Source organism: Leiobunum rupestre, chromosome 2 (assembly GCF_980474605.1).
Source record: "Leiobunum rupestre chromosome 2, qqLeiRupe1.1.hap1, whole genome shotgun sequence".
NCBI classification, from domain to species: Eukaryota; Metazoa; Arthropoda; class Arachnida; order Opiliones; family Sclerosomatidae; genus Leiobunum; species Leiobunum rupestre.
The window spans coordinates 79,277,784-79,303,261 of record NC_143385.1 but is presented as its reverse complement, the minus strand read 5'-3'; the positions used below and the strand labels follow the sequence as shown (position 1 = coordinate 79,303,261).

Genomic DNA, 25,478 nt, shown 5'->3' with positions numbered 1-25,478 from the left:
GGGAAGTACACGTCGAAAGGCTTACTAAAACGAAGTTTAGCAGCCATGTTGTCAGAACGCATTGAAAGAACAGGTAAACGACTGTAAATATCCCTGAGAAGCGTATTGTGGCTCTTTTCCCAACTATTGGCCATCCACCACCCGTTTTGGTTTAGCCTTTAGGCACCAAAAGTAGGAGCTTCCTCTATAAACAAATGTAGAGGAAGAATATTCAGTAGAATTTCTAGAGAAGCAGTTGCGGCTGTTCTCATAGTTCCTGTTATGTCAACGCAAGCTAGCATTTGAAGAGTGCGCAGTTCTGACTGCACCGTTTTAAAAGTAACCCTTGGCCACCAGACTACAGCTGCATAGGACAGTATGGGTCTGATGATCATCGTGTATAGCCAGTAAACAAATCTGGGACTCAAGCCCCAGGACTTGCTGACTGTACTTCTAATTCTCCAAAATTAAATTTTTCCCTTCTTGATAAATCAAGATGCGGTTTCCATGTTACTTTGCTGTCAAGGATAACACTGAGGTACTTCACTTCAGTGCTTTCCTCCAGGTTGGTACTGAACAAGGAAATACTTTTAAACGCTCCCCTAGTCCTTTAACGAGTAAAAGGAACCAGAACCGTCTTACTAGGGTTGACCGTGAGGCTCACTTCGTTGCACCAGTTTTCCACCGATGCAAGAGCTCTCCTCATAACATCCTTAACTGTCGTTGGGAATTTCCCTGCGACAATGATTGCAATATCATCGGCGTAACCAAAACAGCGGCACCCTCCTCTGTTCAGCCTCCTCAACAGTTCATCCACCACCAGGCACTACAACATGGGAGAGAGAACCATCAGGGAATCACCAAGCAGGGAGGATGTCACCCTCCGGTTCGGCATAGATTTGATCCAGAGACAAAGTGTGTCATTGATACCAAACCTCTTGGCAGCCTTCATCAAGACTGCCCTCGAGACCTTGTCAAAGGCCCCTTCAATGTCAAGAAAAACCGCAAGAGCGATTTCTTTAAACTCAATTGCTCTCTCAAGGCAATTGCTAATGCCATGCAAGGCGGTCTCAGTAGATTTGCCTTTTTGATAGGCATACTGAGCAGTAGAGAGAGGCGTTTGAGAGATAACCTCTTCCCTTATATAACAGTCTACCAATTTCTCCAAAATTTTTAGGAGCTATTCTTACCCAACATGATGGTAATGGCCAAGAATTCGCCAGCAAAGCTCTATCTACAACGGAACAGCGTTATTCCCAAATAGAATGTGAGGCATTGGGAATAGTTTTTGGTTGCGAACATTTCGACCTCTATCTCAACGGTTCATCATTTAAAGTTCTAACTGATCACAATCCATTAGTTTCTATATTCAATAACCCCCGCACTCTCACTTCAAATCGAATCCAATGATGGATACTACGTCTACAACACTAACAATTTCGTGTTGCTTATCAACAATTAAAGAGTAATCCTGCCGACTATTTGTCCAGGCATCCCATTACCTCCCCTACAACGACTAGCTTGGACGCGCTAGAATTTCAACCGTTTGGGGCAATTACGATTCCTAAAGTCATAACGGAAACTATTAAGGATTAGTCAAAGTCAGAGATGCCATTGCCAATTCTAGTATTTGGGAAACTTACCAAGCCACTGGAACCGATTTATCAACTTAGAATGCGTGCAAGAACATCCGCCGTGCAATTTCCGAAAATAACGGGCTAATCCTTCGGGGCGATAGGATCATATTACCGACATCTCTGATTGAAAAAGCTATTACAATCGCTCACGAAGGTCACCCTGGCATAGTGAGAACAAAAGAAACCATCCGTGACAAACTCTGGTTCCCAGGCATTAATGGAAAAGTTATATCTCGAATTGGATCATGCATTGCCTGCCAAGCCACTGTTCCGCATTTTCAACACCAGCCAGTACAGATGACTTCTCTTCCGGATCGACCGTGGAATTCCATTGCTAACGATCATTTCGGACCAACACCCACTGGAGAATACATCTTAGTCGTGGCCGACGAATACAGTCGCTATCCCATAATTGCAGTAACTCCAACTACTTCGTCAGGTCCCAATATTAAGGCGCTACGCAATATTGTCTCGATGTTTGGCGTCTCAACGAATGTAAAAATGGACCATGGACCATCTTTTAACGGTGGAGAATTCAAAAAACTTGCGACTGAATATGGATTTAACCATCATAAAGTTACCCCACAATGGCAACAGGCCAATGGACTGATAGAACGTCAAATGCCAGTGCTCTCTAAAACCATTCGCACAGCTCTCCTAGAACGTATGAATTGGCAAGACGTTCTTCCAAACTACCTAAAGAATTTCAGGGCCACGACTCACCCTACAACAGGAAAGTCCCCAGCGCTTCTCTTCTTCAATAGATCTATCCAGACAAAACTTCCAACTATTTTAAAATCCTCGCTTCACGACGAAGAAGTGCGTTTAAAGGATAACAAAAAGAAGGAACAAATGAAAATTTATTCCGATAAAAAGCTCTACTCGTATACACACTCAATCAAAGTTGGCGACACGTGCTACCGAAGTTAACACAACGTAATAAATTTGATCCTCTCTACGACCCCCAGCTCTGGACTGTAATCGAGGTCAACAGATCTAGCATTTCCATTCAAAACAAGGAGGGAAAACGGCTAAAGAGAAATTGCTCTCTATTGAAACCATTTCGTAATGGTCAAGGAAAAGTTTCAGAAATCGAAAATAAACGAGATATTTACAACAACCCCTATGACCGTGAGTAGATAGCCGGAACACCAGTAGCGCAACCACCCACATAATCTTCGTCCACGTCAAATTAACGAAGGCCAGAATGTTAACAGCCATGAACTGAACAGTTTCGCTATATATCATTATTTTTATATCAATTGTATTGTTTTATTTCATTTCGCAAAGGGAGGAATGTAACATTGTATTTCAGACTATCATAACACATGTAAAATTATATAAGAAAAAAACGAGGCACGTGACCGCGATAAAAAAAGAGCGCGCGGGAGAAAATAAAACGGCAGAGTGGGTATTAAAAACTCGGGACTTTGGAAACGTTATTAATATTCATTAAACTTTATACTCAGGGTATTTCTAATTATAGTTAAGTATTAGTCCAAAGCATAATTCTAATATTACAATGGAGACACGATAAGAACTACTGTCATTTGAAGTGTTAAATGATACCTCAGAGTATGATAAATCATCGATAGAAGAATTTCCGTTCTCGCTATTTGAATTTGGAATGAATTCAGTCGAATTTAAAGGATTTACACTTGTGTTCTTGTGGGATTCGGAAGTAATATCTGTGCGACCTTCAATGTCCATAGCCGTGTTTGCTAGTACGTCTAGTGTACCATCTGGATCCTTATTAGTTTCTACAATATTAAGCGAACAACTAAAATTCAGAATAATTATAGTAAAAGATAAATTTTACCTTTCTTTTTCCTTAGGTTTGTATTTGGCAGCCAATCAGTATTTTATAATCAAAAAGAGGAGCTGGGACTCCTATAAACCATTCACAATAGAAATTAATCAAAAAAATTTATGCAAAAAAGTTTAAACACATACCTGAGGAGAAATGCTTTGAGCATATTCTCATTTGATCTCCAACTTTTACATTTCCGTTAAGCCTTAGACTTTTAATCCAAAGGTTTCGTCTACGTTCCGACAAGTTTTTGTCTTTCGGCACTGATTAACGATTACTTTAGGAATTCTATGTAAACTAACTTTCTCATTTTTAATATTTAAATCGCCAGAAGCACTTCGGCACCCCAAAATATATCAGCTTTGAACCATTTTTATTTAATCGGCCGCCATAAATGAAGTATACCATAATGGCACCTTTTTAATAAAATATTTCTGACGACCGCGACCGATGTCGCTATTTTCGCAACTTTAACGTCTTGTGACGTACGCGTGCCAACTCCCTATTGGAAAATGCTTCTTTCTAAGACATAAACAAGAAAGCCCAGAGTGTATAATTAGTATATTTATAAAAGTATCCTAAATTTCAGAAAGCTGAAGCTCAGCTAGCGTACGAATTGCAAGCAGCAAAAATGAAACAAAAAATTCGAAATGAAGAGATTGAAATTGATGTTGTTGAAAGAAGGAAGCAGATTGCTATTGAAGAAAAAGAAATTCTTAGAAAAGAGAAGGATTTAACAGCCACTGTGAGGTTACCTGCTGAAGCTGAAGCGTATAAGGTAGAAATGATTGCGCAAGGAAAAAGGTAAACATTTTAAAAGTAATTCCAGCGTATCTATGAACTTTCGTTTCAACTTTGGCACTAACTGCAAAACTTGACTCTTAAACTTATTTTATTTTTATATGTACTGACCCACTACTCACTTGTGCGCGACAATCCATAATGTAGTAGAAAATTCCAATTTCCAGCCATGCTGCGAGGTGTTTAGAAATATTATTGGATTTTTTTAAAACACTAAACTGTCATGCAATAAGTGAGTATTGACTAAGGCTTGACATCCCGCTATAATCCCTATAATCTAAATTTCCCTGGATAAGGTATGAATAAATAAGTGCAGCCAGAAAATGTCGCAGCTCTAATTTCTGAATAGCATGTGTCTAGTGAACCGTCATTGTCGGATCACAGACACATTTGCTTATACAGTCAGGATGAAACAGGTTTAGGTTAATACCAGGCGAACCAATTGGCCTGGTTATAGGGATGATTTAAATATTCATCTGAAGGATGATAAGCCTAGGCTGTCATCGGTGCTTGATTTCGATTTGGCTGTTGATCGAATGCAACATGTCATTATCGACTCCTACCTCCGCAACTGTCCGGTGAAGTCTACCAATCAGTTAAGGCTAGTTCCTTGGTGGAATCATGAGATTGGTAGACATCACAAAGAAACTAGGGGCTTTTTAACAAAGCTAAAAGGTCGGGTGACTGGGTTGCTTACAAGCATACCCTTACTGCCTACAATACGGCCTACCATACGGCCATCCGCGAGGCTAAGAGGGACTCGTGGAGGAATTTCTGTGACAATATTTTTGATATTCCCAGTACAGCCAAGTTAATGAAAATTATGGCCCATGATAAGTGAAAGATTGAGGTAAAATTAAATATTAGCTTTGTCACGGTGTAAGGCCCAAAGTTGGCGCCACGCCAATAGTGACTAATGCACCTATAACCCTAGTATAAAGGAGGGAGTAAAGTGGTAGCACTGGGCAGAACGTGGGCAGTTGCTGTGGGGACCACCCCTTAGAAGTTAGGAGCTCCCTCCTTGTAGAATCACCTTCAGACCATAGGATCTCTTGTTCGAGTATATTAAAAGTAATGCTAATTATTTCTAGTGGAATTTATTTGTCTTACGGATACCCAGTGGTAGAAATTTAGTCCCTTACAACGGTCTATTTAAATTGGCTGCCATCCAATTTGATGACGTCATATTTGGCGCGGTTTTGTTATCGTGTGGTTGTCGGCTAACTTACGTTTGACACAGTTGGTTTTTGCACTCCCTCTCCTTCTAGTTCGGTTGCATATAGTTTCTCATGAATATTTATTTATCATGTTGAATTATAGTTTTAAATAAACACATAATGTTTTATCCTCCGTATTTATTAAACCCTACTTCAATTGTCATCTCTGCTGGGGACAAATGAAACTTGAAGCTGCAATACGGAGTTGAGAGACAAGGCTTAGTCGCGGTGTGAATAGCAAGTTGAATAAAATGGCGGAGGGAGGATCTGGAATAATGGTTATGGGACAAGTCACAACAAGGCTTACTTACACCAATTATAGAAACTGGAGGTACGAAATGGAGTTAATATTACAGAATCGCGGATTATGAGTGATAGTATCAGAAGAGGAAAAGGCCTCTGATAGAGATAAATTCGAGGATATTAAGAAAGCGTATAAGCAAAGAGCAACCCAAGCCTATATGGAAGACATTACAGATAGCCTTTTAACCAACCACTAGAGCGATAATTAATACATTACTTCGAGAATTTCGCAGTATTGATTATCAACCGGGTGAAGATATGGAGAGCCAGTTGCAGACAAGACAGTCGCCTATCAGTTAATAGGATCTCTCCCGGAGTCTTATGATGATTCTCAATTTAAACCAGAGATAATAAAGGGTCAACTTCTTGCGGAGTATGGGCTCAAACAGCTACAACGATCTTCAGAGAGCCAAGGGTCAAATGCATTTTCGACGAATGTAAGTCGAGGTTTCAACTCAAGAGGTCGTAGCAGTCGATTTCAAGTAAGGTGTAATAACTGCCACGTTTGGGGGCATCGGGCAGTAGATTGCAGGTATAATAAAACAAGAGAATTTATTGGAAATGAGAGAAAAGGTGGTAGCAACGCTCGAGACAGAGGTGCATTCATCGCATCTGCACTTGTCACAGCCGAGGTCCATCCAGACGTTTGGATTGTTGACACAGCCGCTACACATCACTTTTGCAGTAATCAAGACTGGTTCTGCACGTATTCAGAATTTTCAACTGAAGCGACAATGGGAGAAAGAAAGTGATGTGTTGTTGGGCGTGGAGATATATGGATCAAGACCTGTGATGAAGCTAAGAACATGTTCAGGTTGAGAGGAGTAATGCATGCGCCAGGAATGAGACGTAATCTGATATCGGGTAGATTGATCGATCAAGCGGGTCATAAGTCTGTTACAGAGAAGTCAAAATATACCGGATATTTCCCGGATGGAAAAAGAGCATTTGAAGCGCCATTAGCGGTGGAAAATTTGTATACGGTGAAGGCTCATGTCATAGAAAATATATCTACTAATAACAACGTTCCTCAAAATTATTTAGTCAAGACAACCCAGGAAGAACATTTTAATGGGGTAGGCCTCTGGCACAGGCGGATGGGCCACCTGAACGAGGGAGATCTTAAATGTATGGCTGCGCATGACATGGTACGAGGTTTGGATTTACCACGAGGTGAGCTCGAGCTCTGTGTGCCTTGCAAGCTGGCGAAAAGTACTCGAAATACATATCCATCAATTAAAGACAAAAGCAAAGAGCTCCAGTTGAGTCACTTCGCGGTGCGAGGTATTTTATCACGTTTATAGATGATGAGAGCCGTTATACGAAGGTGTATACAATGTCCCACAAGAGTGAGGCCAACGTTTCAAGGAATACGGAGCAGAAGTTGAAAAACTATCAGGAAGGAAGATCAGAGCGTTGCGAACGGATAATGGGTTGGAGTACCTGGCAGATCGGCGTACTACATAATGTAAAGAAGCGGGAATTAGACTTATAATCTGTGCCAGTGACCTGGTCCAGGATTTGAATTAAATTGGGACAATGCAATGACCGTGAAAAGGATGTCGGGATGTGTTCGCTGTGCGATAAACAGAAGACTTCCAGTTAAAGCCTGATACGGTATTTTCGAAATGTGATTCTTTTCTTCGTCTGTAGTTGGGCAGTCAGCTTGCTTAAGAATCTTATTTGGAACCATCGGTAGGCTTACTGGTTTCTCCAGACTGATTCCAAACGTTTTTGCGACTTTATGAATGTATGTGGTCTGATGGATCTTTAATGTTCCATTATCCTGGAAGTCAAATAAAACGCCCAAGAGCTTGCCAATTGGTCCCAAACTTCTTAGCTTGTATCTTGTTGATATGATATCAAATGTCTCCTGTATGAGACTATTGGTTTTTGCAAACACAACAAACTAATAAAATAATCTTGAATGGAATATTGTAACCGGCTTCTACCCTTATGTACAAATAATTAAACGTATAAACGAAGCCAACGATTACAGTTATTGTAACGACCCGTAATTCTATTGCTAGGCCTACCGTGAGTAACAACAATGGATTGAAATGGAATAATTATTTTATTCGTGGAAAATAATAAAAATAATGAAATGGAAATCACTTACAATATAGTCGAGGCCATCAATCTCTATTTGTTCACTTCTTATCATTCTCTTAAACTTTAGAAACAATAATAAATAATGAAAAGGCGAGAGCTCGAGACAATGAGTTCTGTCGTTTTTAACAAAAGGCCAAGGACAATCCCACTTAGCTCGCCAGGTCTGAGGCTTTTTATATTAAAAACAAAAAACTAATTTGCCACACGTGACTGGAGTACTTTTGTTTTTCCGCCTCTAAAAAATATGAACAGGAGATAGACTGCAACGAAACAGGCGACATCTAGCGGTGTCGCCTGACCTGTTGCATCATAATAAAATAAATTCGTACCACACATTTTTGTAAAGCCCAATTCTTTAAAGCTTTTATCCAATATAAGTACCATTTCTGACCACTTTGAGGTAACCCATACAATGATTTATGTAAGCGTAAACAATATTGCATAGGATTGGCTTTTTCATATCCCGGAACCTGCTTCATATATACAGTGCTGTCAAGCGTGCCATATAGATAGGCATTGATAACATCCATGTGTATTTGTACACAACCAAAACATAGCACAAATAATGATATGAATAATCGTATGACAGGAAAATTAAATACATTGTCATAATCCACACCTTCTTTCAAACCAAAACCCAGTGCGACCAATTGAGCTTTATACCGAATGATTTGTCCGTTACGGTCCTTCTTTAGGGCATAGCCCCAGTGGCAGCCCAAGATTTTTCGACAAATTCAGCCACTTTTCGTTGCTCAAGGATGTCCATCTCGGCAAAATTGCACTACAGCGGCCTCATGTAATTCGTTTTTTTTGGTGGAGAATGTAGCACTTGACGCGTAGATTACGAAACTGCTTTTTTTGGGCCGCAAATGATAACTTTTTTAATCAACTTAACTTTTAAAAAAGGCGTCATTTTAGGAGTTTAGTAACGTTTTTCTAAAAAATATTTTAGTCGTGTATCCGTCGACACCACTTTTTTGACACGCCCAGCCCCATTCCGACGAAGATAATTACTTCGAAAACACGTAAAACACGTTACTAAACTCCCCGTATTGGCGCCTGACGCACTTTGAGATTCCCCGTATTGGCGTCTAACGGCGCCGCGCACTCACTTCGCTCAAGCGCTGGGGGCGCGCAGCGCCTCCCCAACCCCATACTAAAAAAAGCGATGGGCCATCTATAACGCGACCTAGAGGACAGTACCAAGCCTTACGCATCAAGTATATACTTTTAATCTCAACCAGAAACGAAGTGGCCCAAAAATAGAAAACACCTAGAAAATGAACAAAAATTGTAAAAGATTTGATAAAGTACGGGAATATTACTTTGTGGCCCAAAAATACAAAACACCGAGAAAATGAACAACTGTAATTGATTTTATACAAAAAGGGAATATCACGTGGAATTCATTAGGACACCGAAACTGTGGTGTCGGCGAACACACGACGGAAATAAGTACAACGAAACACGTGAAAATGACAAAAATTTGAAATTTAAAATTACATAAAAAATTAAATAATCATTTGCGGCCAAAATAAAAATTACCCTCGGCATCTACGTGACAAGGTCTATCAGGCGCAACCAAAATTAATATAAAATTCAATGAAAATGAGAAATTTCTAAAATTAAAAAAATTAAATTAAACAATTAAATACTCATTTGCGGCCAAAATAAAAAATACCCTCGGCATCTACGTGACAAGGTCTATCAGGCGCAACCAAAATTAATATAAAATTCAATGAAAATGAGAAATTTTTAAAATTAAAAAAATTAAGTTAAACAATTAAATAATCATTTGCGGCCAAAATAAAAAATACCCTCGACATCTATGTGACAAGGTCTATCAGGCGCAACCAAAATTAATATCAAATTCGATGAGGCCGCTGTAGTACACTTCACCCAGGACCACAAAACCAAGTACGCAACTTAGACGTCGATCTCTTGGCGTATTTTAATGTAAATCCGCGCCGTAGTACCAGAGAAGCTTAGGCAGAATTAGGAAAGTTAATCTTCAGCTTTTTCATAATTTATTTATTTATTTATGTATTTATTTTAATTATTTGTAAATAATTCTTACGTTTTATTAGTTACTTATTTATTTCAATTACTTGTTTAGTTTCTTTTGTGTTTAAAACATTTAAACTAAAAAAGTTTATAAAAATACTTGGTGCATCTTTAAACATTTAATTAACGTTTATTTTGGAGTTTTATTGGTTTATTTACCCCGAGTGAAAGGAAATTTGTCTTAAAAAACTTTGGCGGGATTTTTTCTAATTGGAAACATTCTCCTAATCCTAATGGTTCTCGAGATTAATTTGGAATGACCTTGAACTAATGTTTCAAGGTCATCATAAGTTACAAATTTCGAACTCCCACACTCAGTTTAGAGTGTCACGACAATTTTGATTCATTAGATCTGGTAGTTTTCGATTTAAGCACTTAAATGTCATGTCTTGATTAGAATACCACACATGACCTTATGGGTTTTGGTCTAATCTTTCTCGGCTTCCCATTGGTCACATTAGATCGGGTCAAAGCTGTTTAGACTTAAAATTAAACGTAGAACTCATTTCTAATTGGAACCATTCGGAACCATTCTTCTAATCCTAATGGTTCTTGAGATAAAATATAATGAAGACCTGGTTCAAGGTCATTGAAATTTTCATTATCATTTGTCCCCTTGCACCCTCTATGTAACGAGCAAATTCTGTGGTGCCTGGTGGTGGATGAACTCGTTCGGAAGTTGAACAGGGGAGGATGCCGCTGTTTCGGTTACGCCGATGATATTGCTATTATCATTACTGGGAAATTCCCGGCAACAGTGAAGGACGTAATGAGGAGGGCCCTAGCATCAGTTGAGAGCTGGTGCAAGGAGGTCAACCTCATGGTTAATCCTAATAAAACTGTCTTGGTTCCTTTTACTCGTAGAAGGATAAAAGGTATGTTTGAGGGTATTTCCTTATTTGGAAAGGACCTAGTGGAGAGCACCGAGGTGAAGTACCTCGGGGTCATCCTGGATAGCAAACTAACATGGAAACCACACCTTGACTACATAGTCAAGAGGGGCAAAATGTTATTTTGGAGAACTAGAAGTGCAGTTAGCAAGACCTGGGGCTTAAGCCCCAGGACTGTGTACTGGCTGTACACCATGATCATCAGACCTATCCTGTCTTATGCAGCTGTGGTCTGGTGGCCAAGGGTTACTTTAAGGACTGTGCAGTTTGATCTGCGCACTCTGCAAAGGCTGGCTTGTGTCGGCATTACAGGAGCCATGAGAACAGCTAGCCCCAAGCGCTTCTCTGGAAATACTCCTGAATATGCTTCCTCTCCACCTTTTTATTGAGGAAGCTGCCCTTTTAGGTGCCTATAGGCTTAACCAAAATGGCTGGTGGAAGGCTAATAATTGGGAGCATAGCCACACCAAGCTCTTCCGAGATATGTCCAATCAGATGCCGATTTTAACAATGGGCTCTGATCTGATGGTTACTAAACTCCACTTTAGTAAACCTTTTGAGGTCAACTTCCCTAGCCGTGTGGAGTGGAGTCACTTGACCCTCGGTACCAGAGGAGAGATCGTCTGGTTCACTGATGGGTCTAAGACACACTATGGCACTGGTGCGGGGATGTATTGCCTTACTAATAATTTTGGCTTCTATGAAAGTCTAGGGATACACACTAGTGTATTCCAGGCTGAAATTTTTGCCATTTGCTCCTGTGTTGCTCACTGTTTACATCAGGGGTATCATGGGAAGGTTATCCAGATTTATTCAGATAGCCAGGCTGCTCTTAGAGCTCTCAGCCAGTATAGTATTCTTTCTAAACTGGTTTTTAGCTGCTTAGATCTCCTCTGCACTCTTGGGTTGCACAATAAAGTTAAACTTTGTTGGGTACCTGGGCATAAGGGGCATCTTGGGAACGAAAGGGCCGACGCCTTGGCCAAGGAAGGTGCGAGGGCTGGGTTCATTGGTCCAGAACCTGCTCTCCCCATCTCCCGAGGACTTGTACGCGGCTTAATCTCCAAGTTTATGTCGGATCGTCAACTCAGACAATGGTCTGAAATTGAGGGTCAAAGGCAGGCCAAAGAGTTCACTCTTGGCCCATCTAGGGAGAGAGCTAGAGAATTACTCTCACTCTCTAGGTCCAGTATTAGGATTGTTACTGGCCTACTTACAGGTCACTGCCATCTTAACAGACATTTAACGCTTATTGGGGTCAGTGATGACCCGATTTGCAGATCTTGTCTAGCTGAGGAGGAAACTGCCTCACATGTACTCTGTAGCTGCGATTACTATGCAGCCCAGAGGTTTGAGCATTTGGGTATGCATCGGTTGGAGACGTATGACGTCTCTAATATCACGGCCGGGCAGATTTTAAGCTTTATGTCGGCAATAGGACTTACTTAAGTCAACCAGTTTGGGGATGCACAATGGACCTTAGGTCGGAAGTGTTTGGCTTGCCACCCCACTCAATAATAATAATAATAATAATAATAACGAGCAAATTTCAAATTCCTACATAAACACATTTAGAGAAATTGGTTCTGTATCGTTTTTTAGTTAACTCCCTGTATAGCGATAGCGACTGGGGATCGGATGCGAATTCTAGATGTTCCCACTGAGGGGCTGATGACTCCGTGTAATCGGTGTACAGAGCCGTACCTTTGACTGTACTAATGGGATTACGCGTAATCTTTGAAGTCCCTGCCTTTGGCAGTGCTAATCTAAGTGTAATCCGGTGTACAGACTTTCTAAGAGTGGTTAGCCCCTCGGTTCCCACTGTGGCTAAGTTACTTCCTGGTACGGAGATTTAACATTTAAAATCAACGTAAAGCAAGGGTATTTTACTATAAATCCGAAATATTCAAGTTGTTTTGAGTGCAGTAGAACTAATGAAGGAATGTATTAATATGAAAACTAAACCGTCATACGTCTTTTTGTGTGCTTATGGCGTTGGGGAATGCAAAGTTGCAGCAATGTAAAATATAATAAATGGAACTGCCTCAGAAAACACAACGACGAATATCCAGCGTTCCCCTTATTGGCGTCTGACAACACGTGCGAAAACGCCGTCAAGCGTCAAGCGTTCCTCTTATTGGCGCCACCCCAACCCCATTCTTGCTAATCAAGCTGGGCTTTCTAAAACGTGACAGTACCTAGCCAAACGCACCTAGTATCGTCCAACCGCCAAATGAGCGTTGAAAATCAAAATTTTTAAAGTTAAATATCTCCGTGAATATAAATTTGCGCCACTTAATTCTTGCATCAAAATATTCCTCATCGCCCAAGGTATAAATTAAATATAACACTTGGTCGAAAATCTCGTGTGTCTGTGTACCTTACTTTTAAAATATGTAAAATCGATTAATAATGTCGCGGAAATATTAACAAAAACCTTAAATAAGCTGTTTAAAAATGTTACAGTTACGAAGTTAAACATTGTCCTATCTGTCAAAGAGGGGGAGTGAAAGAATGAGGTAAAATTAATCAATAGCTTTGTTATATAGTTGGACAATGTTGTTCACGGTCTATTTAAATTGGCCGCCATCCAATTTGATGACGTCATACTTGGGGCGGTATTGTTATCGTGTCTTAAAAAGAAGCTTCATGGCAAGGTTATCCAAATTTATTTGGATAGTCAATCAGCCCTCAAGGCTCTCAACCAGTTTCAGATCTCTTCAAAACTGGTTTATAGCTGTTTGAATCTCCTCTTGGAGCTAGGCACCAACAATAAAGTTCAGCCCTATTGGGTTCCTCGCCATCAGGGGTTCTATGGGAATGAGAAGGCTGATGCCTTAGCCAAGAAGGGGGAAGAGGCTGGGTTCTTTGGTCTGGAACCTGCCGTTCTTATCCCCTCTAGCATAGTGCATGGCCTTATCTCTAATTCTATGACTGACTGTCAACTCAAGCTTTGGCTTGAGATGGATGGCCTAGGGGGGCTAAAGAGTTTATCTCGGGGCCCCTCTAGGCAGAGAACAAAGGAATTGCTCTAGCTCTCCAAGTCTAATATTAGGCTGGTGGTTGGCCTACTAACAGGTCACTGTCTTCTGTGACAATTTTTATAAAAGGGGGGAATTAATTAATTAATTTAAGGTTCCTGGAACTTTTATATTCCGAACAGTTAAGGCTAAGAATAGCATCGAGCCAATTACTTAAATTCCGTATACTATTTTCCCAGTGGGCCAGTGCCCTCTTCTAGAGTGACCCGGTCAACTGTGAGGGTCGTGTTACTGAACGATCAGAGCGAGATCAAAATTGGTCGGTCGTGCGGGCAATGAGGAAACCATTACAGCACGGGTTGTGCTGCACTGCAGCTCTCCAGTCTCTTATCTGGCTCGTGACATTATGGTCTCAGCTCACTCACGAACAATAATGGTCTCAGCTCAAACTCGTCTCGTAGTAATACACTATATTATATTGGTCTCAGCTCAGGCTCAGTGCAATTAACTGTATTTTATTGCTCTTGTCTCTGGCTTGAAATAAACGACTGCAACAGTTTGGTCTATTCTAGGGCTTGTATTAGTCTAATAATAAAGCCTGGGCTCAGTCTCAAATCGAGCTTGGGCTCTTAGTGTAAGACAAGCCCATTCAGCTATGATTACAATACCTATATTAAAAATATTGAACCAATATATTACCTATAGCTATTATAACATTTGGCCAACAAGGCTGTTGAGCCTGATTTTGAGCAAAGAACTTGGTATTGTAACACTAAGGTGCTTTGTGCCTACTTTACTGAATTTAAAATAAGATTTAAGATGTAACCATGATTAATACGAATTTTTTTTTCAAGGACTCAAACAGTAGAAGCTGCAAGGGCTGAAGCAGAGCACATTAAAATGCTTGGTGCGGCAGAGGCTTACGCTATTGAAGCTGTTGGAAAAGCTGAAGCTGAGAGGATGAGAATGAAAGCTGCAGCTTATAAACAGTATGGGGATGCTGCGATAATGAGTCTTGTATTAGAAGCTTTACCGAAGGTATTGCATTTTAAACCATTTATTGATTCTATGGATGAGATTTGCTCTAGTCGCAAAATTTAAAATAAGTTGGCAGCAAAAGTCAAATACTCAACCCCCTTAATCATAATAGCATCATAAACCTTAACATTATATAATTAATAAATATATACCCATCACTAGTGCAAAGTATAATTAGAATAAATGAAAACAACATATTTGAGTGCACTATAAATTTTCATTTTAATTTAAAAAATTAAAATCTGAGTCAACTAGTTTAAGCCTTGCGTCTTACGCTGCCACCATCAGGAGTGAAGGAAAAAAACACATATTATTAACTGTCAAGATGTGAAACTTCTACACAGTAATTCGAATTATAAAGCCCTTAATTTTTTAGAAACCATAGAAATCTATTAAAATAGAAACAATTTAAACCGCAGAGAACATTGTACTATGGACCAGATTTTTTTGAAGATTAATCACGTAACATACCGGCAATTTCGTTAATGACGAGGCAACGAATTTTTCCTTCACTCCTGATGATGGCAGCGTAAGATGCAAGGCTGAAACTAGTTGAGTCGGATTTTAATTTTTAAAATTTAAATGGAAATTTTTTCTAATTATAATTTCTTTCAAAATTAAGGCTATTTATTATTTTACCTCTAGAAAACTAATCATACTAAATTAAATTATAAATGAGAAAAAAAATTATAATTTAAGAAACCAGTATGGAATTACGAAATGGGACGTAACATTTCAGCGATTCTTCCCCATGAAAAATTTACTATTTGCTTGTACAAAACCCCTTCCCCTTACTGCTTTACGTAATTTGTTAACACTAGCACTCAGGTCACAGACTAGATTCCAACACCGATGAAAAAATATCGAGTTGGAGCATAACCAGGCCCTTAGCTTATCAGGCCTAACTCCCAAGTGCGCCAGTGTGGCTTTAATATAAAAGGAGATAAGCAGAGGCAGGGCAGATCAGAGAGAAGCAGTGGTTAGTAGAAGTCAGGAGTTAGTATGGGAGTGGTTAACTCCCATCTAGCCTGCTAGTCAGTTATAGTATTTCCCCCAGTTGCTGCAGGGTTGCATTTCTTTCCTTGGTAGAAATATCTAAGAAGGATTAAATTACCAAAATATAAGTTGGATTTTAGTATACACATCTTAGTTGACATTGAGTTGTTTTTAAGTAGGCTCAAGTGGTCAGCATATTTCAATTAAGTAGTTAAAGGGGTAATCAGTTGTTATTAAGTGGTCTTTATTAAGTAAGTTTTAAGTTGGTGTAAAGTTGTTTTTAAGTAGGTATTTAGTTGGTATTTGTCTCAAATACAAACTTAAAACCAACTTAAAGTATTTCCTAGACAACTTATTTTTTGGTAAGGGATATAGTCTCTTATTATAGTAGGATAATTATTGTGTAGTCCATTCTAAGGTCTCCGAAGGCACATTTCCTTACCTTCTTTGGTTAAGGCAGCTACAAAGCATTAAAATGAGCTGAATATCAACACACCAATGCATGTCCGTTTTTTATTTTTATTTTGATACTTTAGACGATACTGAACATTCCTGTGTCAAAATTATTTTTCGGAAATAAAAATTCAAGGAGATATTAATTTTTGAAAATTAACTTTTTCTACCGTTACTTTTCCGTTTGTGGTGTAGTAGGATACATAATTTTAAGTTTGTGGAATATAGGGTGGAGGCAAAGTATATTTTTATGACCTCTAGGTTGTGATGCTAGATGGGGATGGTGTGGAGCCGTATCCCCCCCCGGATGAGAGGTGGCAACCCTTAGTTTCAGATTAATTTTGACATAGAAATGTTCAGTAACTTAAAGTATTCAAAAAACATTAAAAAAATGGACATGGGCTTGTGTGTTTGTATTTTGTCCCGATCGTGTATCCTACTTCACCTAAACAATTAACTGGGTCGAATTTAAGCTCTAAGTAACACTAAAAAACTTCAGTTTTATAAAAAATTAATATCGCTGCTAATTTTCACACTGAAATGTTCACAAAAAATTGGATATGCGTTGGTTTGTTGATATTTTGCCAAAAATTTCAAATAAAAATAAAACTATAAGTACAGACTAGTAATTAACATGTGCATTCTTTATTCTAAAAGTAGTTACCAGGGCAACTTTTCCCAAACCTTGTGAAAAAATCTGACACTTAATTTTGAAAACTATGAACATAATTTTGGTTTTGAAAAGCTTAACTTAATTCATAATTGTTTTGTCATTTAGACCTAAGCTATAGTAAACCCTTACCACAAAAATAAGTTGTCTAGGAACTTGGTTTTAAGTTTGTATTTAGACAAATACAAACAAAATATTTACTAAGACCATACTTAAAAACAACAACACCAACTAGACTACTAAAAACCAACTTAACACCAACTAGACTACTAAAAACCAACTTAACACCAACTAGACTACTAAAAACCAACTTAACACCAACTAGACTACTAAAACCAACTAATTGCAAACTTAAAAGAAGGATTTTCCTGCCAACTTAATAACAACTTATTACCCCTTTAACTATAGTTAAATAAGTTAATGTGAAGGCTTCTTTGATACACGATGCATAGAGAGTATTGTACTATTTGGGCTACTTACAGGCATTACCCTTACAAAAAAATAAGTTGGCTAAAAACCACTTAGGACGACTTGTTTTTCAACTTGGTTTTCAGTTTGTATTTGGGACAAATGCCTACTTAAAAATAACTTAAATCCTCTTTATTAATCAACTTATTTCCAACTAAACCAGAATCAACATTTACATTTAACTACTTAAAAGCAACTTAAATCCTACTAGGGAAACATCTAAAAACCAACTTAAAAATATTATGTAATTTCCTGACTACTAAAAACCAACTAATTATAAACTTAGCAAAAGCCGTATTTTCCTACCAACTGAATAACAACTTATTACCCCTTTAATAGTAACTTGAAATATGCCGACAACTTGAGCCTACTTAATACCAACTCAATATCAACTAATAATGTGTATACAAACTAAATACAAACTGAAATCCAACTTATTTTTTGGTAAGGGTATACTTATGAGGAGGCTTAAGTCAAACATTGCCCTTAGCTAATAGGACATAGTGAACCCCAATACTATATCTGTTCAGTTGCTATTCCTCTTCTATATTTTCTTTGGTTATTTAATATAGATTACAGTAAGTGGCGCAACTTCTTCAACCGCCAACTAATTATCCCTTTTAAAACTAAAAAATAAACTACAAATAAGAGTCTGACTTTTAACAGTAGATATAGATGATATTTTTCAATTTATTTCAGAAAGTGGGGAAATAGATTGGGGTCACACCAAGAATGTATTTATTTATACTCAGGGAGAATGAATATGTCGAGACTATCGACGGACACGTTGAGCCCCTAACCCTGTCACGCTAAGAGGGGGGGAAAGGAGGCAGTCTTATTTTTTGCGTCCTCACTGCTGCGTTAATCGCGGCGAAAAACGTAATTTTTAAGAACCAATGAGATTGCAGTATTATTTGATTTTATTAAATCGGAGGAGCATACCGGGGGCCCCAACGGGTGGAATTGGAGAAACGCTAAAAATAATCTCGACATATTCATTCTCCCTGAGTATAAATAAATACATTCTTGGTCACACCAAAGGAACATCCGCGGCAGTGTGGCGCGCCCTAAAAGTAATCAACTGGCAGTGGCGTGCTGAAAATTAGAGAAAACGCCACCGCGGCAGCTTCAGACTCTATTAATCAATCTAATTTAGAACTAGTTTTGTAATATGTAATGCTGAGTTTATTTTTTTAGTTAACCTTATTTGATTAGTGTTCACTTCTTTTATTTATAGATTGCAGCAGAAGTTGCAGCTCCTCTTGCTAAAACAGGTGAAATAGTCCTTGTTGGTGGTGATGACAGGACAACTATGGAAGTGGCAAAATTAGTGAGCCAACTACCTCCAGCTGTCCAAGCCCTCACTGGAGTAGACTTGTCCAAGGTATTTAATATTATATTTTGGAAATTTGATTCTATTTGAGCTCCTTCAACAGTCAGTACTCAGATCAATTTATATTCGGTATGACCAAACGTATGTTAGATATTTTCTGTTACGCCTATTGGTGAAGAGCATCAAAAATTGGAACGGTTGTGAACTTTTGAAGGTTAACATAACTTGGAAGCTAGTACCAGAATTTTTGATAAATTAATTTAATGGAATAATATAACCAAGGCTATTTAACTTTAGGGATGCTCTGTTATGGAAGTGTTCAGACCTTCTTTCCCCAAATGTCCCCTCTTTTATTGTTATTGCACAGGAGCGCCATATAGATTAATTACATTATAAAAAGTAAATAAATTTTATTTAATTATTTTCATAATTAATTTATGTACCTACCATTGCTTATTTATTTTTCATGAGCTTCTTTTTATCTATAATGGGAGTGCCATCTAGCTTATTTACATTAAGTAGTGTTAGAAATAGTTTTATACTTCGTATAGGAAAAATACTTGTCTACCCCTGTGTAGAAATTCCCTTTAATCCGTCGTCTGCTAAAAATATGGTATTAGTTTTACTTTCGTTTTTGAGCTGTTTAGGTGTGTGGTTTTTTTGTCATAAGAAATAATACAAATACTTAATAAATTGCGTTTTGAAATAGTCCTAAATCACCTTGCAAATTCAACCTGGTATCTAGTAACATTATTTCCATCATAACCTTCTTGTTTTGTGTAAAATCCCTCAACTAGTTATTGGTCAAATCAGGTATGTTGAAAGTGGGGTGGCGGAGTGGTTAGCACTTTGGCCTCGCAGCAAGAGGAGCCGGGTTCGATCCCAGCTTTTGGCACTGGGTGAAAACTTGTTGAGGTTAACGGTAATAGTTAGTGTAGGGAGCTGTTGGCTTGCGTGGCATGCAGGGCTTGCCACCACCCTCCTACGCATTGTAACCCGGCCACCTGAATTAAAAGGCTTCAAAAGTCGCTTGATGACTTAGGCCTAAGGTGGTGCCTTGGGTATTAGCCTAGCTGATTATTATGATTATTATATTCATACCTGAAATTTTACTGGGAACACTTCTAATTGAAACCAACTTTGTATCTTTAATGGTTCTAGAGATAAATTTTGAATGACCATGAAGACCTGAGTCAAGGTCATTGAAATTCCCGCTGTCAAGTTACCCCCTACACGTTCTTTTTGTCCTGAAAATTTCAAATCCGTACTATAATCATCTATGGATTCATTGTCACTTTGCTGGAAAGGTAGCTTAAGAAACCTATCTGTGGAGTTAAACTACGTTGAATGTAGTCCTAGCCAGATTTTAATTATTTGACTGGCTGCGGTGGCCAAGAAGCCGTGAAGGAAACTCAATCAGAAAGTACTTACCAGAAAAGGGATTTTAGAAAGCCCGCAAAGTTCTTACACTGAAGATCTTGGAAAATTTAACATGTTCTTCGGAAAACTTTTCTAGTTCCACATATAATAACAATATTTAGATAGTGTAAAAAGAGGAAGATAGTAAGTGAATTTCTATTATAGGTAAGGCTTAATGTCGACTAGTCGCCATGTATAGCTTAGCCCGTCATAAGGAAAATCTCGCTGTTTCTATGAGAATTATCAGGGCCACTATAGCGTTCCATAAGCCTATATACATATATAGTTTCCTGATACAACTAATCATGTTAGTGACTAACAGAGGTAGTAGTGAAGTGGATTGGCTTTAGTCTGTACACCGTCCGTTATGTTTAGTGGATTGTATTTCATATTTGAATATGTTACAGGTTCTAGGGAAAATACCTGGAGCCAAGTAATTTTAATGATGTGAACATGAAAAACGTCAATGGACTGTTGTTAAAGAAGGGATTTTCTAAATGTGCTCGCTGAATCAATCTTGCGTAAACATCCTTCTGCTATGAAGATAAACACTTGAGGCCTTTTATAAATAAGGTGAATAAAAAATCACTGTACACAATTATTTTTTATAGTTACTATAGTTATTATACTTTATGTATGCAATGTCAATTTTTATTTCCATACACATATGGTTAGTGTCAATTGTTTCATTTATATTGTCAAATAGTTATTATTGTTAATTAAGCTTCTCTAACTAAATACTTCATTTATGAAAAAGAAATTACCAGTACTAATGGAGCTCTCTGCGCAGGGTTGGCAAAAATTAAAATTTTTATGAAAAATTCATTGTTGGGGATTTTGGCTGGTTAACCGGATATTTAAAAAACAATGCCTCAAGTGCGTTCCTGTGTTAAGTCATTTTTCTTTATCAAACAATTAAAATACATAATAGATAATACTTTTAACTGCAAAAATTATTTTAAAAGTTTGAAAAATCCAGAGGTTATACTTTCATTGTAGATTTCACTGATTTAATCCAGCTGGGTAAAACTGGATTGGATTGTTCTTGCCCACCCTGTTTCCATGAATTTATTAAATCAATTTTAGTGACAGACTTGTAAATAGTTACTATATTTTGATTTTTTTACAGACTTTTTAAAAGTTAAGATACTGTAAGAGTGATGGTATAATTATTATAAATATTTTTTAACAAAGTATCTTGTTAAATATAATATTTATTTAGCTTTAAAATATTATTTTTCTAAGGTAAATATCAAATTGGTACTATTTACATTTCTGGAGGTAATAGAATTTACTTTTTGTAAACATAGCCTTCTGAAAATATCTCTATGTTATGCCTTGAAATAGGGTCCAACTGTTTCCCTCGCAATGATGCTTATCTGTTGCCTACATTGCTAGATTCCACCATTTGGTAACTTCCAAATTATATAGCAACTTATAGCAAAAGTTTAAAAACAAATTTGGGGCAACTTTTTTTTATTACAGTGTATATTTTTAGAGGGCTATGAAGTAATTTTAAATTGCACTCTTTTTATGGTAAATATTTAAATCATTTGTTTTAATAACTATTGATTTGAATAACGGTTTTTCTGGTTTCTGTAAAGATCTTTAAAGAAAGTGTATTTATCCTTTGATTTACATTTGTCTACCTTTGGGTTTTTACTTTCGTACTAAGATTTGTAAATTTTTATTATAATTTAAATTGAGAGCTTTTTATAAATCTTTTTGTAGAAGTTTGTAGTTTTACGTTTTTACGATGTAATATTTACCATAAAAATCAATAGCAACACAATTTTATGACATTTCTCTAGTTTGGTCTCTTTTGTATGATCTGCGTGCTTAGTATTAATAAGCTTTTTATAGCTCAAATCTAGTATATGAAATATGTATGAATATAATTTTCTTTATCACTGGCACATTTTTGTAATTTATAAATGTCCCATCGCCATAGCTTAATCAGTTCTGAACATAATTAATTATCATAATGATCTGATCATATCATATATTTTAATTGCACTATATGTGAATCTATGGAATCCATTTTAAACCAACGCACAATTCTTTGGTAAGAGGATTCTTTTACAGAAACTACACACCTGATTATTGTGTTTAGCAAATTTATACTTTAATTCACTTGGTTTCACTTAAAATGGTTGCGCAGTGGCATAGCTAGAAATTCATGAACATCTTACCACCAGCTGCACAATTTAAATGAAAACCAGTTTTATTTAAAGTAAATTTTTGTGCAAATTGTGCATTACTCTTTCACATAGTAAAATAAAGTTTTAAATGGAATTTCATCAAAGGGAAGTACATCTACTGAATTCTCAGCCAAACCTTAATTTTACTATGCGCAAATTACTTATTGTTATATGTTACATGAGTTTGAAGTTACAATCTGAAACCATTTTCCTTTTATTTGGAAAGTAAATATTTAATCTGAAGGTCACATACCAGTATTTATCAGTTTTATGTACCAGTAATTATTTGTTTTAATTACAAATTGAAAACCAGTACAAAGCTCTAGTCAAATATATTAAGTGTATTTTTAAGTTAAAGTTTAAACTTGCACTATCTAACAAAATAAAATGTATTCATTTAAAATGATGTCTATGTAAAATTAAGTTTTTTTTGCATTTTTTCATAGCTTTTTCCTGACTGTTGGAAGCTGTTGTTAATTATGCAAATATTTTCAATTAAGTGACTTAATGCTTTGAACTGGTTTTTTAACAATTGATGTTTATGATTGAAATTCATTAAAATTATTATTTTGCTCTAATTAGTACTGGCTTTTTGTGTTATTTATCACGCTGTTGGTTTTATTACTTTTAATTTGATGTTTTAATATCGTTATAACACTTAAATGATTTATTCCGGCATAATTTTTTTTAAATCACTAATATATTTTGATTTGTAGTTATATTACTTATAGAAAATATGCAGGAATTCCCATGTGAAATATTAATGCAAAACTATAGTGTGGATATGTTGAAAAAATATTTTATACCATATTTTCTGTAGCATGGTAGTTTACTTTTATTGGTCCAGCTATAGGTCTTTAGCCTAGCCCTCTTCGTTTACCTCTTTAAAATTGGGAGGATGGGCAATTTTCAGCAAATGCTTTGTCTTATAAAAATAATTTAACGAAACTAAAAGATTGTAGCATTGTGTTGAAGAAGGTAACATTTGGTTTTGATTTAGTGTATTTAGGTGTCGAAGAGTTATTATAGGGTTTTTTAAAGTCATTGAGGGGACAATTCCTAATAAGCAATAAGGGGTTAGTCCTAAAAACCTTTAAGAGCTTTTTTGATTGTCTGTTGAGCATGAAGGGGGTTAAGTATGAAAGCCAAAGTAAATGAACAAGTTTTTATTTTTTATCTGCGATTTCCTGTAAGGTCCACTAACGTTAGCAAAGTCCTTTCACACTCTTATCTTGAAAATCGGTTCATTCATGTGATGGCTCTCTTTTAAAAAATGCAATTTATAGTACAAAATCCCTCCATGTGTGAGAGAGAGAGAGAGGAAGAGAGACGGCTTGCAGTCTCTACTGGGAACTCGGGGATCGATTGAGAGTACGATGTTGTGAATATGGTATTGACCAGAGTTTGGTTGTAATAAACGATAAATTGATGGACATGGAATTGGTAAATAGTTTTTCAGTAACTGCTTATTCATTTGCTTCTGATGGACTATGTTTGGCCATAGCTGGACCATCTATTTTGGGCTTGCCCAACTTATCTTGGTTTTCTAAAATTCTTGTTTAAAGATTTTGCATTAATTTTCTTTTGAGTATAGTTATACTGCCTTAATTGTGTAAAACAATATAGCATGTCTCTATGCTATATCATTTGTAAAGTTGATTTATCATTATAAAGTGTGCGTATCTTGAAGTATCGCTTCAACAAGAAATGTTTAAAATTCTTAGATAACACTTCAGAAAACTTATATTGATCATTCTATGTTAATTGTAAGCTAGCTAATCCCTTTCACATCTCATTTTTTAAAGTTTCTAAAACGTGACAAGAATGTGAATAAGTTGGAAGTGAAAGGGAATTGGAGAATGACATTGGAGATATTTTAATCTAACTTAAGCTTTGTATAGCTCTAACCACTGCCATTCCACCCTATAAAGGTTTATATTTTTAGAATAATACTTAGCTTAAAAAATTAATGTCGTTTTAGATTTAAATTTTGTATTTAAGAGGTACTGGAGCATTAAGCATATCAGTACTAAAAACAGTAAAACTAAGGGTCAGTGAAATTAGCTATGTACAGTTAAGTGTCCATGAAATACATTGTGATTTAGGAAGAAATTGATCTTGAATTTTTATAATATTTGAGTTTTTATTTTACCTTGTTTACATTTCCCTATTTTCATCATTATTTCACCATGTTCTTAATGATGAAAATGGAGAAATGACAAGGCCTTAGTGACTAAGCTATCTCAGGTAGACTATTGTACAATCCCCCTACAAATGAAATTAGCATTATCCTCATTTAAATGTTCCGTGATTATTTAGTTGATATTGAGTACCACCCCTTACCAAAAAATAAGTTGGCTAAAAACCACTTACGACAACTTGTATTTCAACTTGGTTTTCAGTTTGTATTTGGGACAAATGCCTACTAAAAAATAACTTAAATCGTCTTTATTAATCAACTTATTTCCAACTAAACCAGAATCGACATTTACATTTAACTACTTAAAAGCAACTTAAATCCTACTAGGGAAACATCTAAAAACCAACTTAAAAATATTATGTAATTTCCTGACTACTAAAAACCAACTAATTACAAACTTAGCAAAAGAAGTATTTTCCTACCAACTGAATAACAACTCATTACCCCTTCCACTAAGTAACTTGAAATATGCTGACAACTTGAGCCTACTTAATACCAAGTTAATATCAACTAATAATGTGTATACAAACTAAATACAAACTGAAATCCAACTTATTTTTTGGTAAGGGACCAGGCTATTACATCCTAAAATTTTAAGGTATGAAGTATATGCAGCCACAGATTCAAGTTTGAGATTGGTTTTTGCATATGGGTTATCTTTTCTTATGTGAAATCCAAACTTAGCTCATATAGGATGAGTAGTAGACAGTTTAAATTTTAACCTATGGTGTTCTTTGCAACCTACCATACTTCAATTCAGCAAAGCTCTATGCTTTATGAGGCAATTATAGCAAAAAGGTGAGCAACCCCAATCATATCTCTATCAGTCATTTGATTAATAGAAAAAAGGATTTATTAAAAATTCTTAACCTTTTTTTGCGTTATCAATTTGATTTCCTTTTTATC

General features: G+C 36.8%; 1 protein-coding gene across 4 annotated transcripts in view; it reads left to right on the top strand.

The window, feature by feature from the left end:
* The window catches only part of Flo2 (flotillin-2), a 47,916-nt gene extending 23,855 nt beyond the window's left edge, over window positions 1-24,061 (top strand). For 2 of the 4 annotated variants that reach the window (XM_090166433.1, XM_090166434.1), the window contains 4 exons: window positions 4,016-4,230; window positions 14,649-14,832; window positions 18,657-18,803; window positions 20,579-22,620. In XM_090166433.1, the coding sequence (XP_090022559.1) occupies window positions 4,016-4,230; window positions 14,649-14,832; window positions 18,657-18,803; window positions 20,579-20,608 (576 nt within the window). In that variant the 3' untranslated portion in view covers window positions 20,609-22,620. Of the gene's footprint in view, window positions 1-4,015; window positions 4,231-14,648; window positions 14,833-18,656; window positions 18,804-20,578; window positions 22,621-22,818 lie in introns of those variants that run through there. The other 2 variants (XR_016478588.1, XR_016478587.1) reach the window with 2 other exon arrangements.
* The last annotated feature ends 1,417 nt before the right edge of the window (window positions 24,062-25,478 follow it).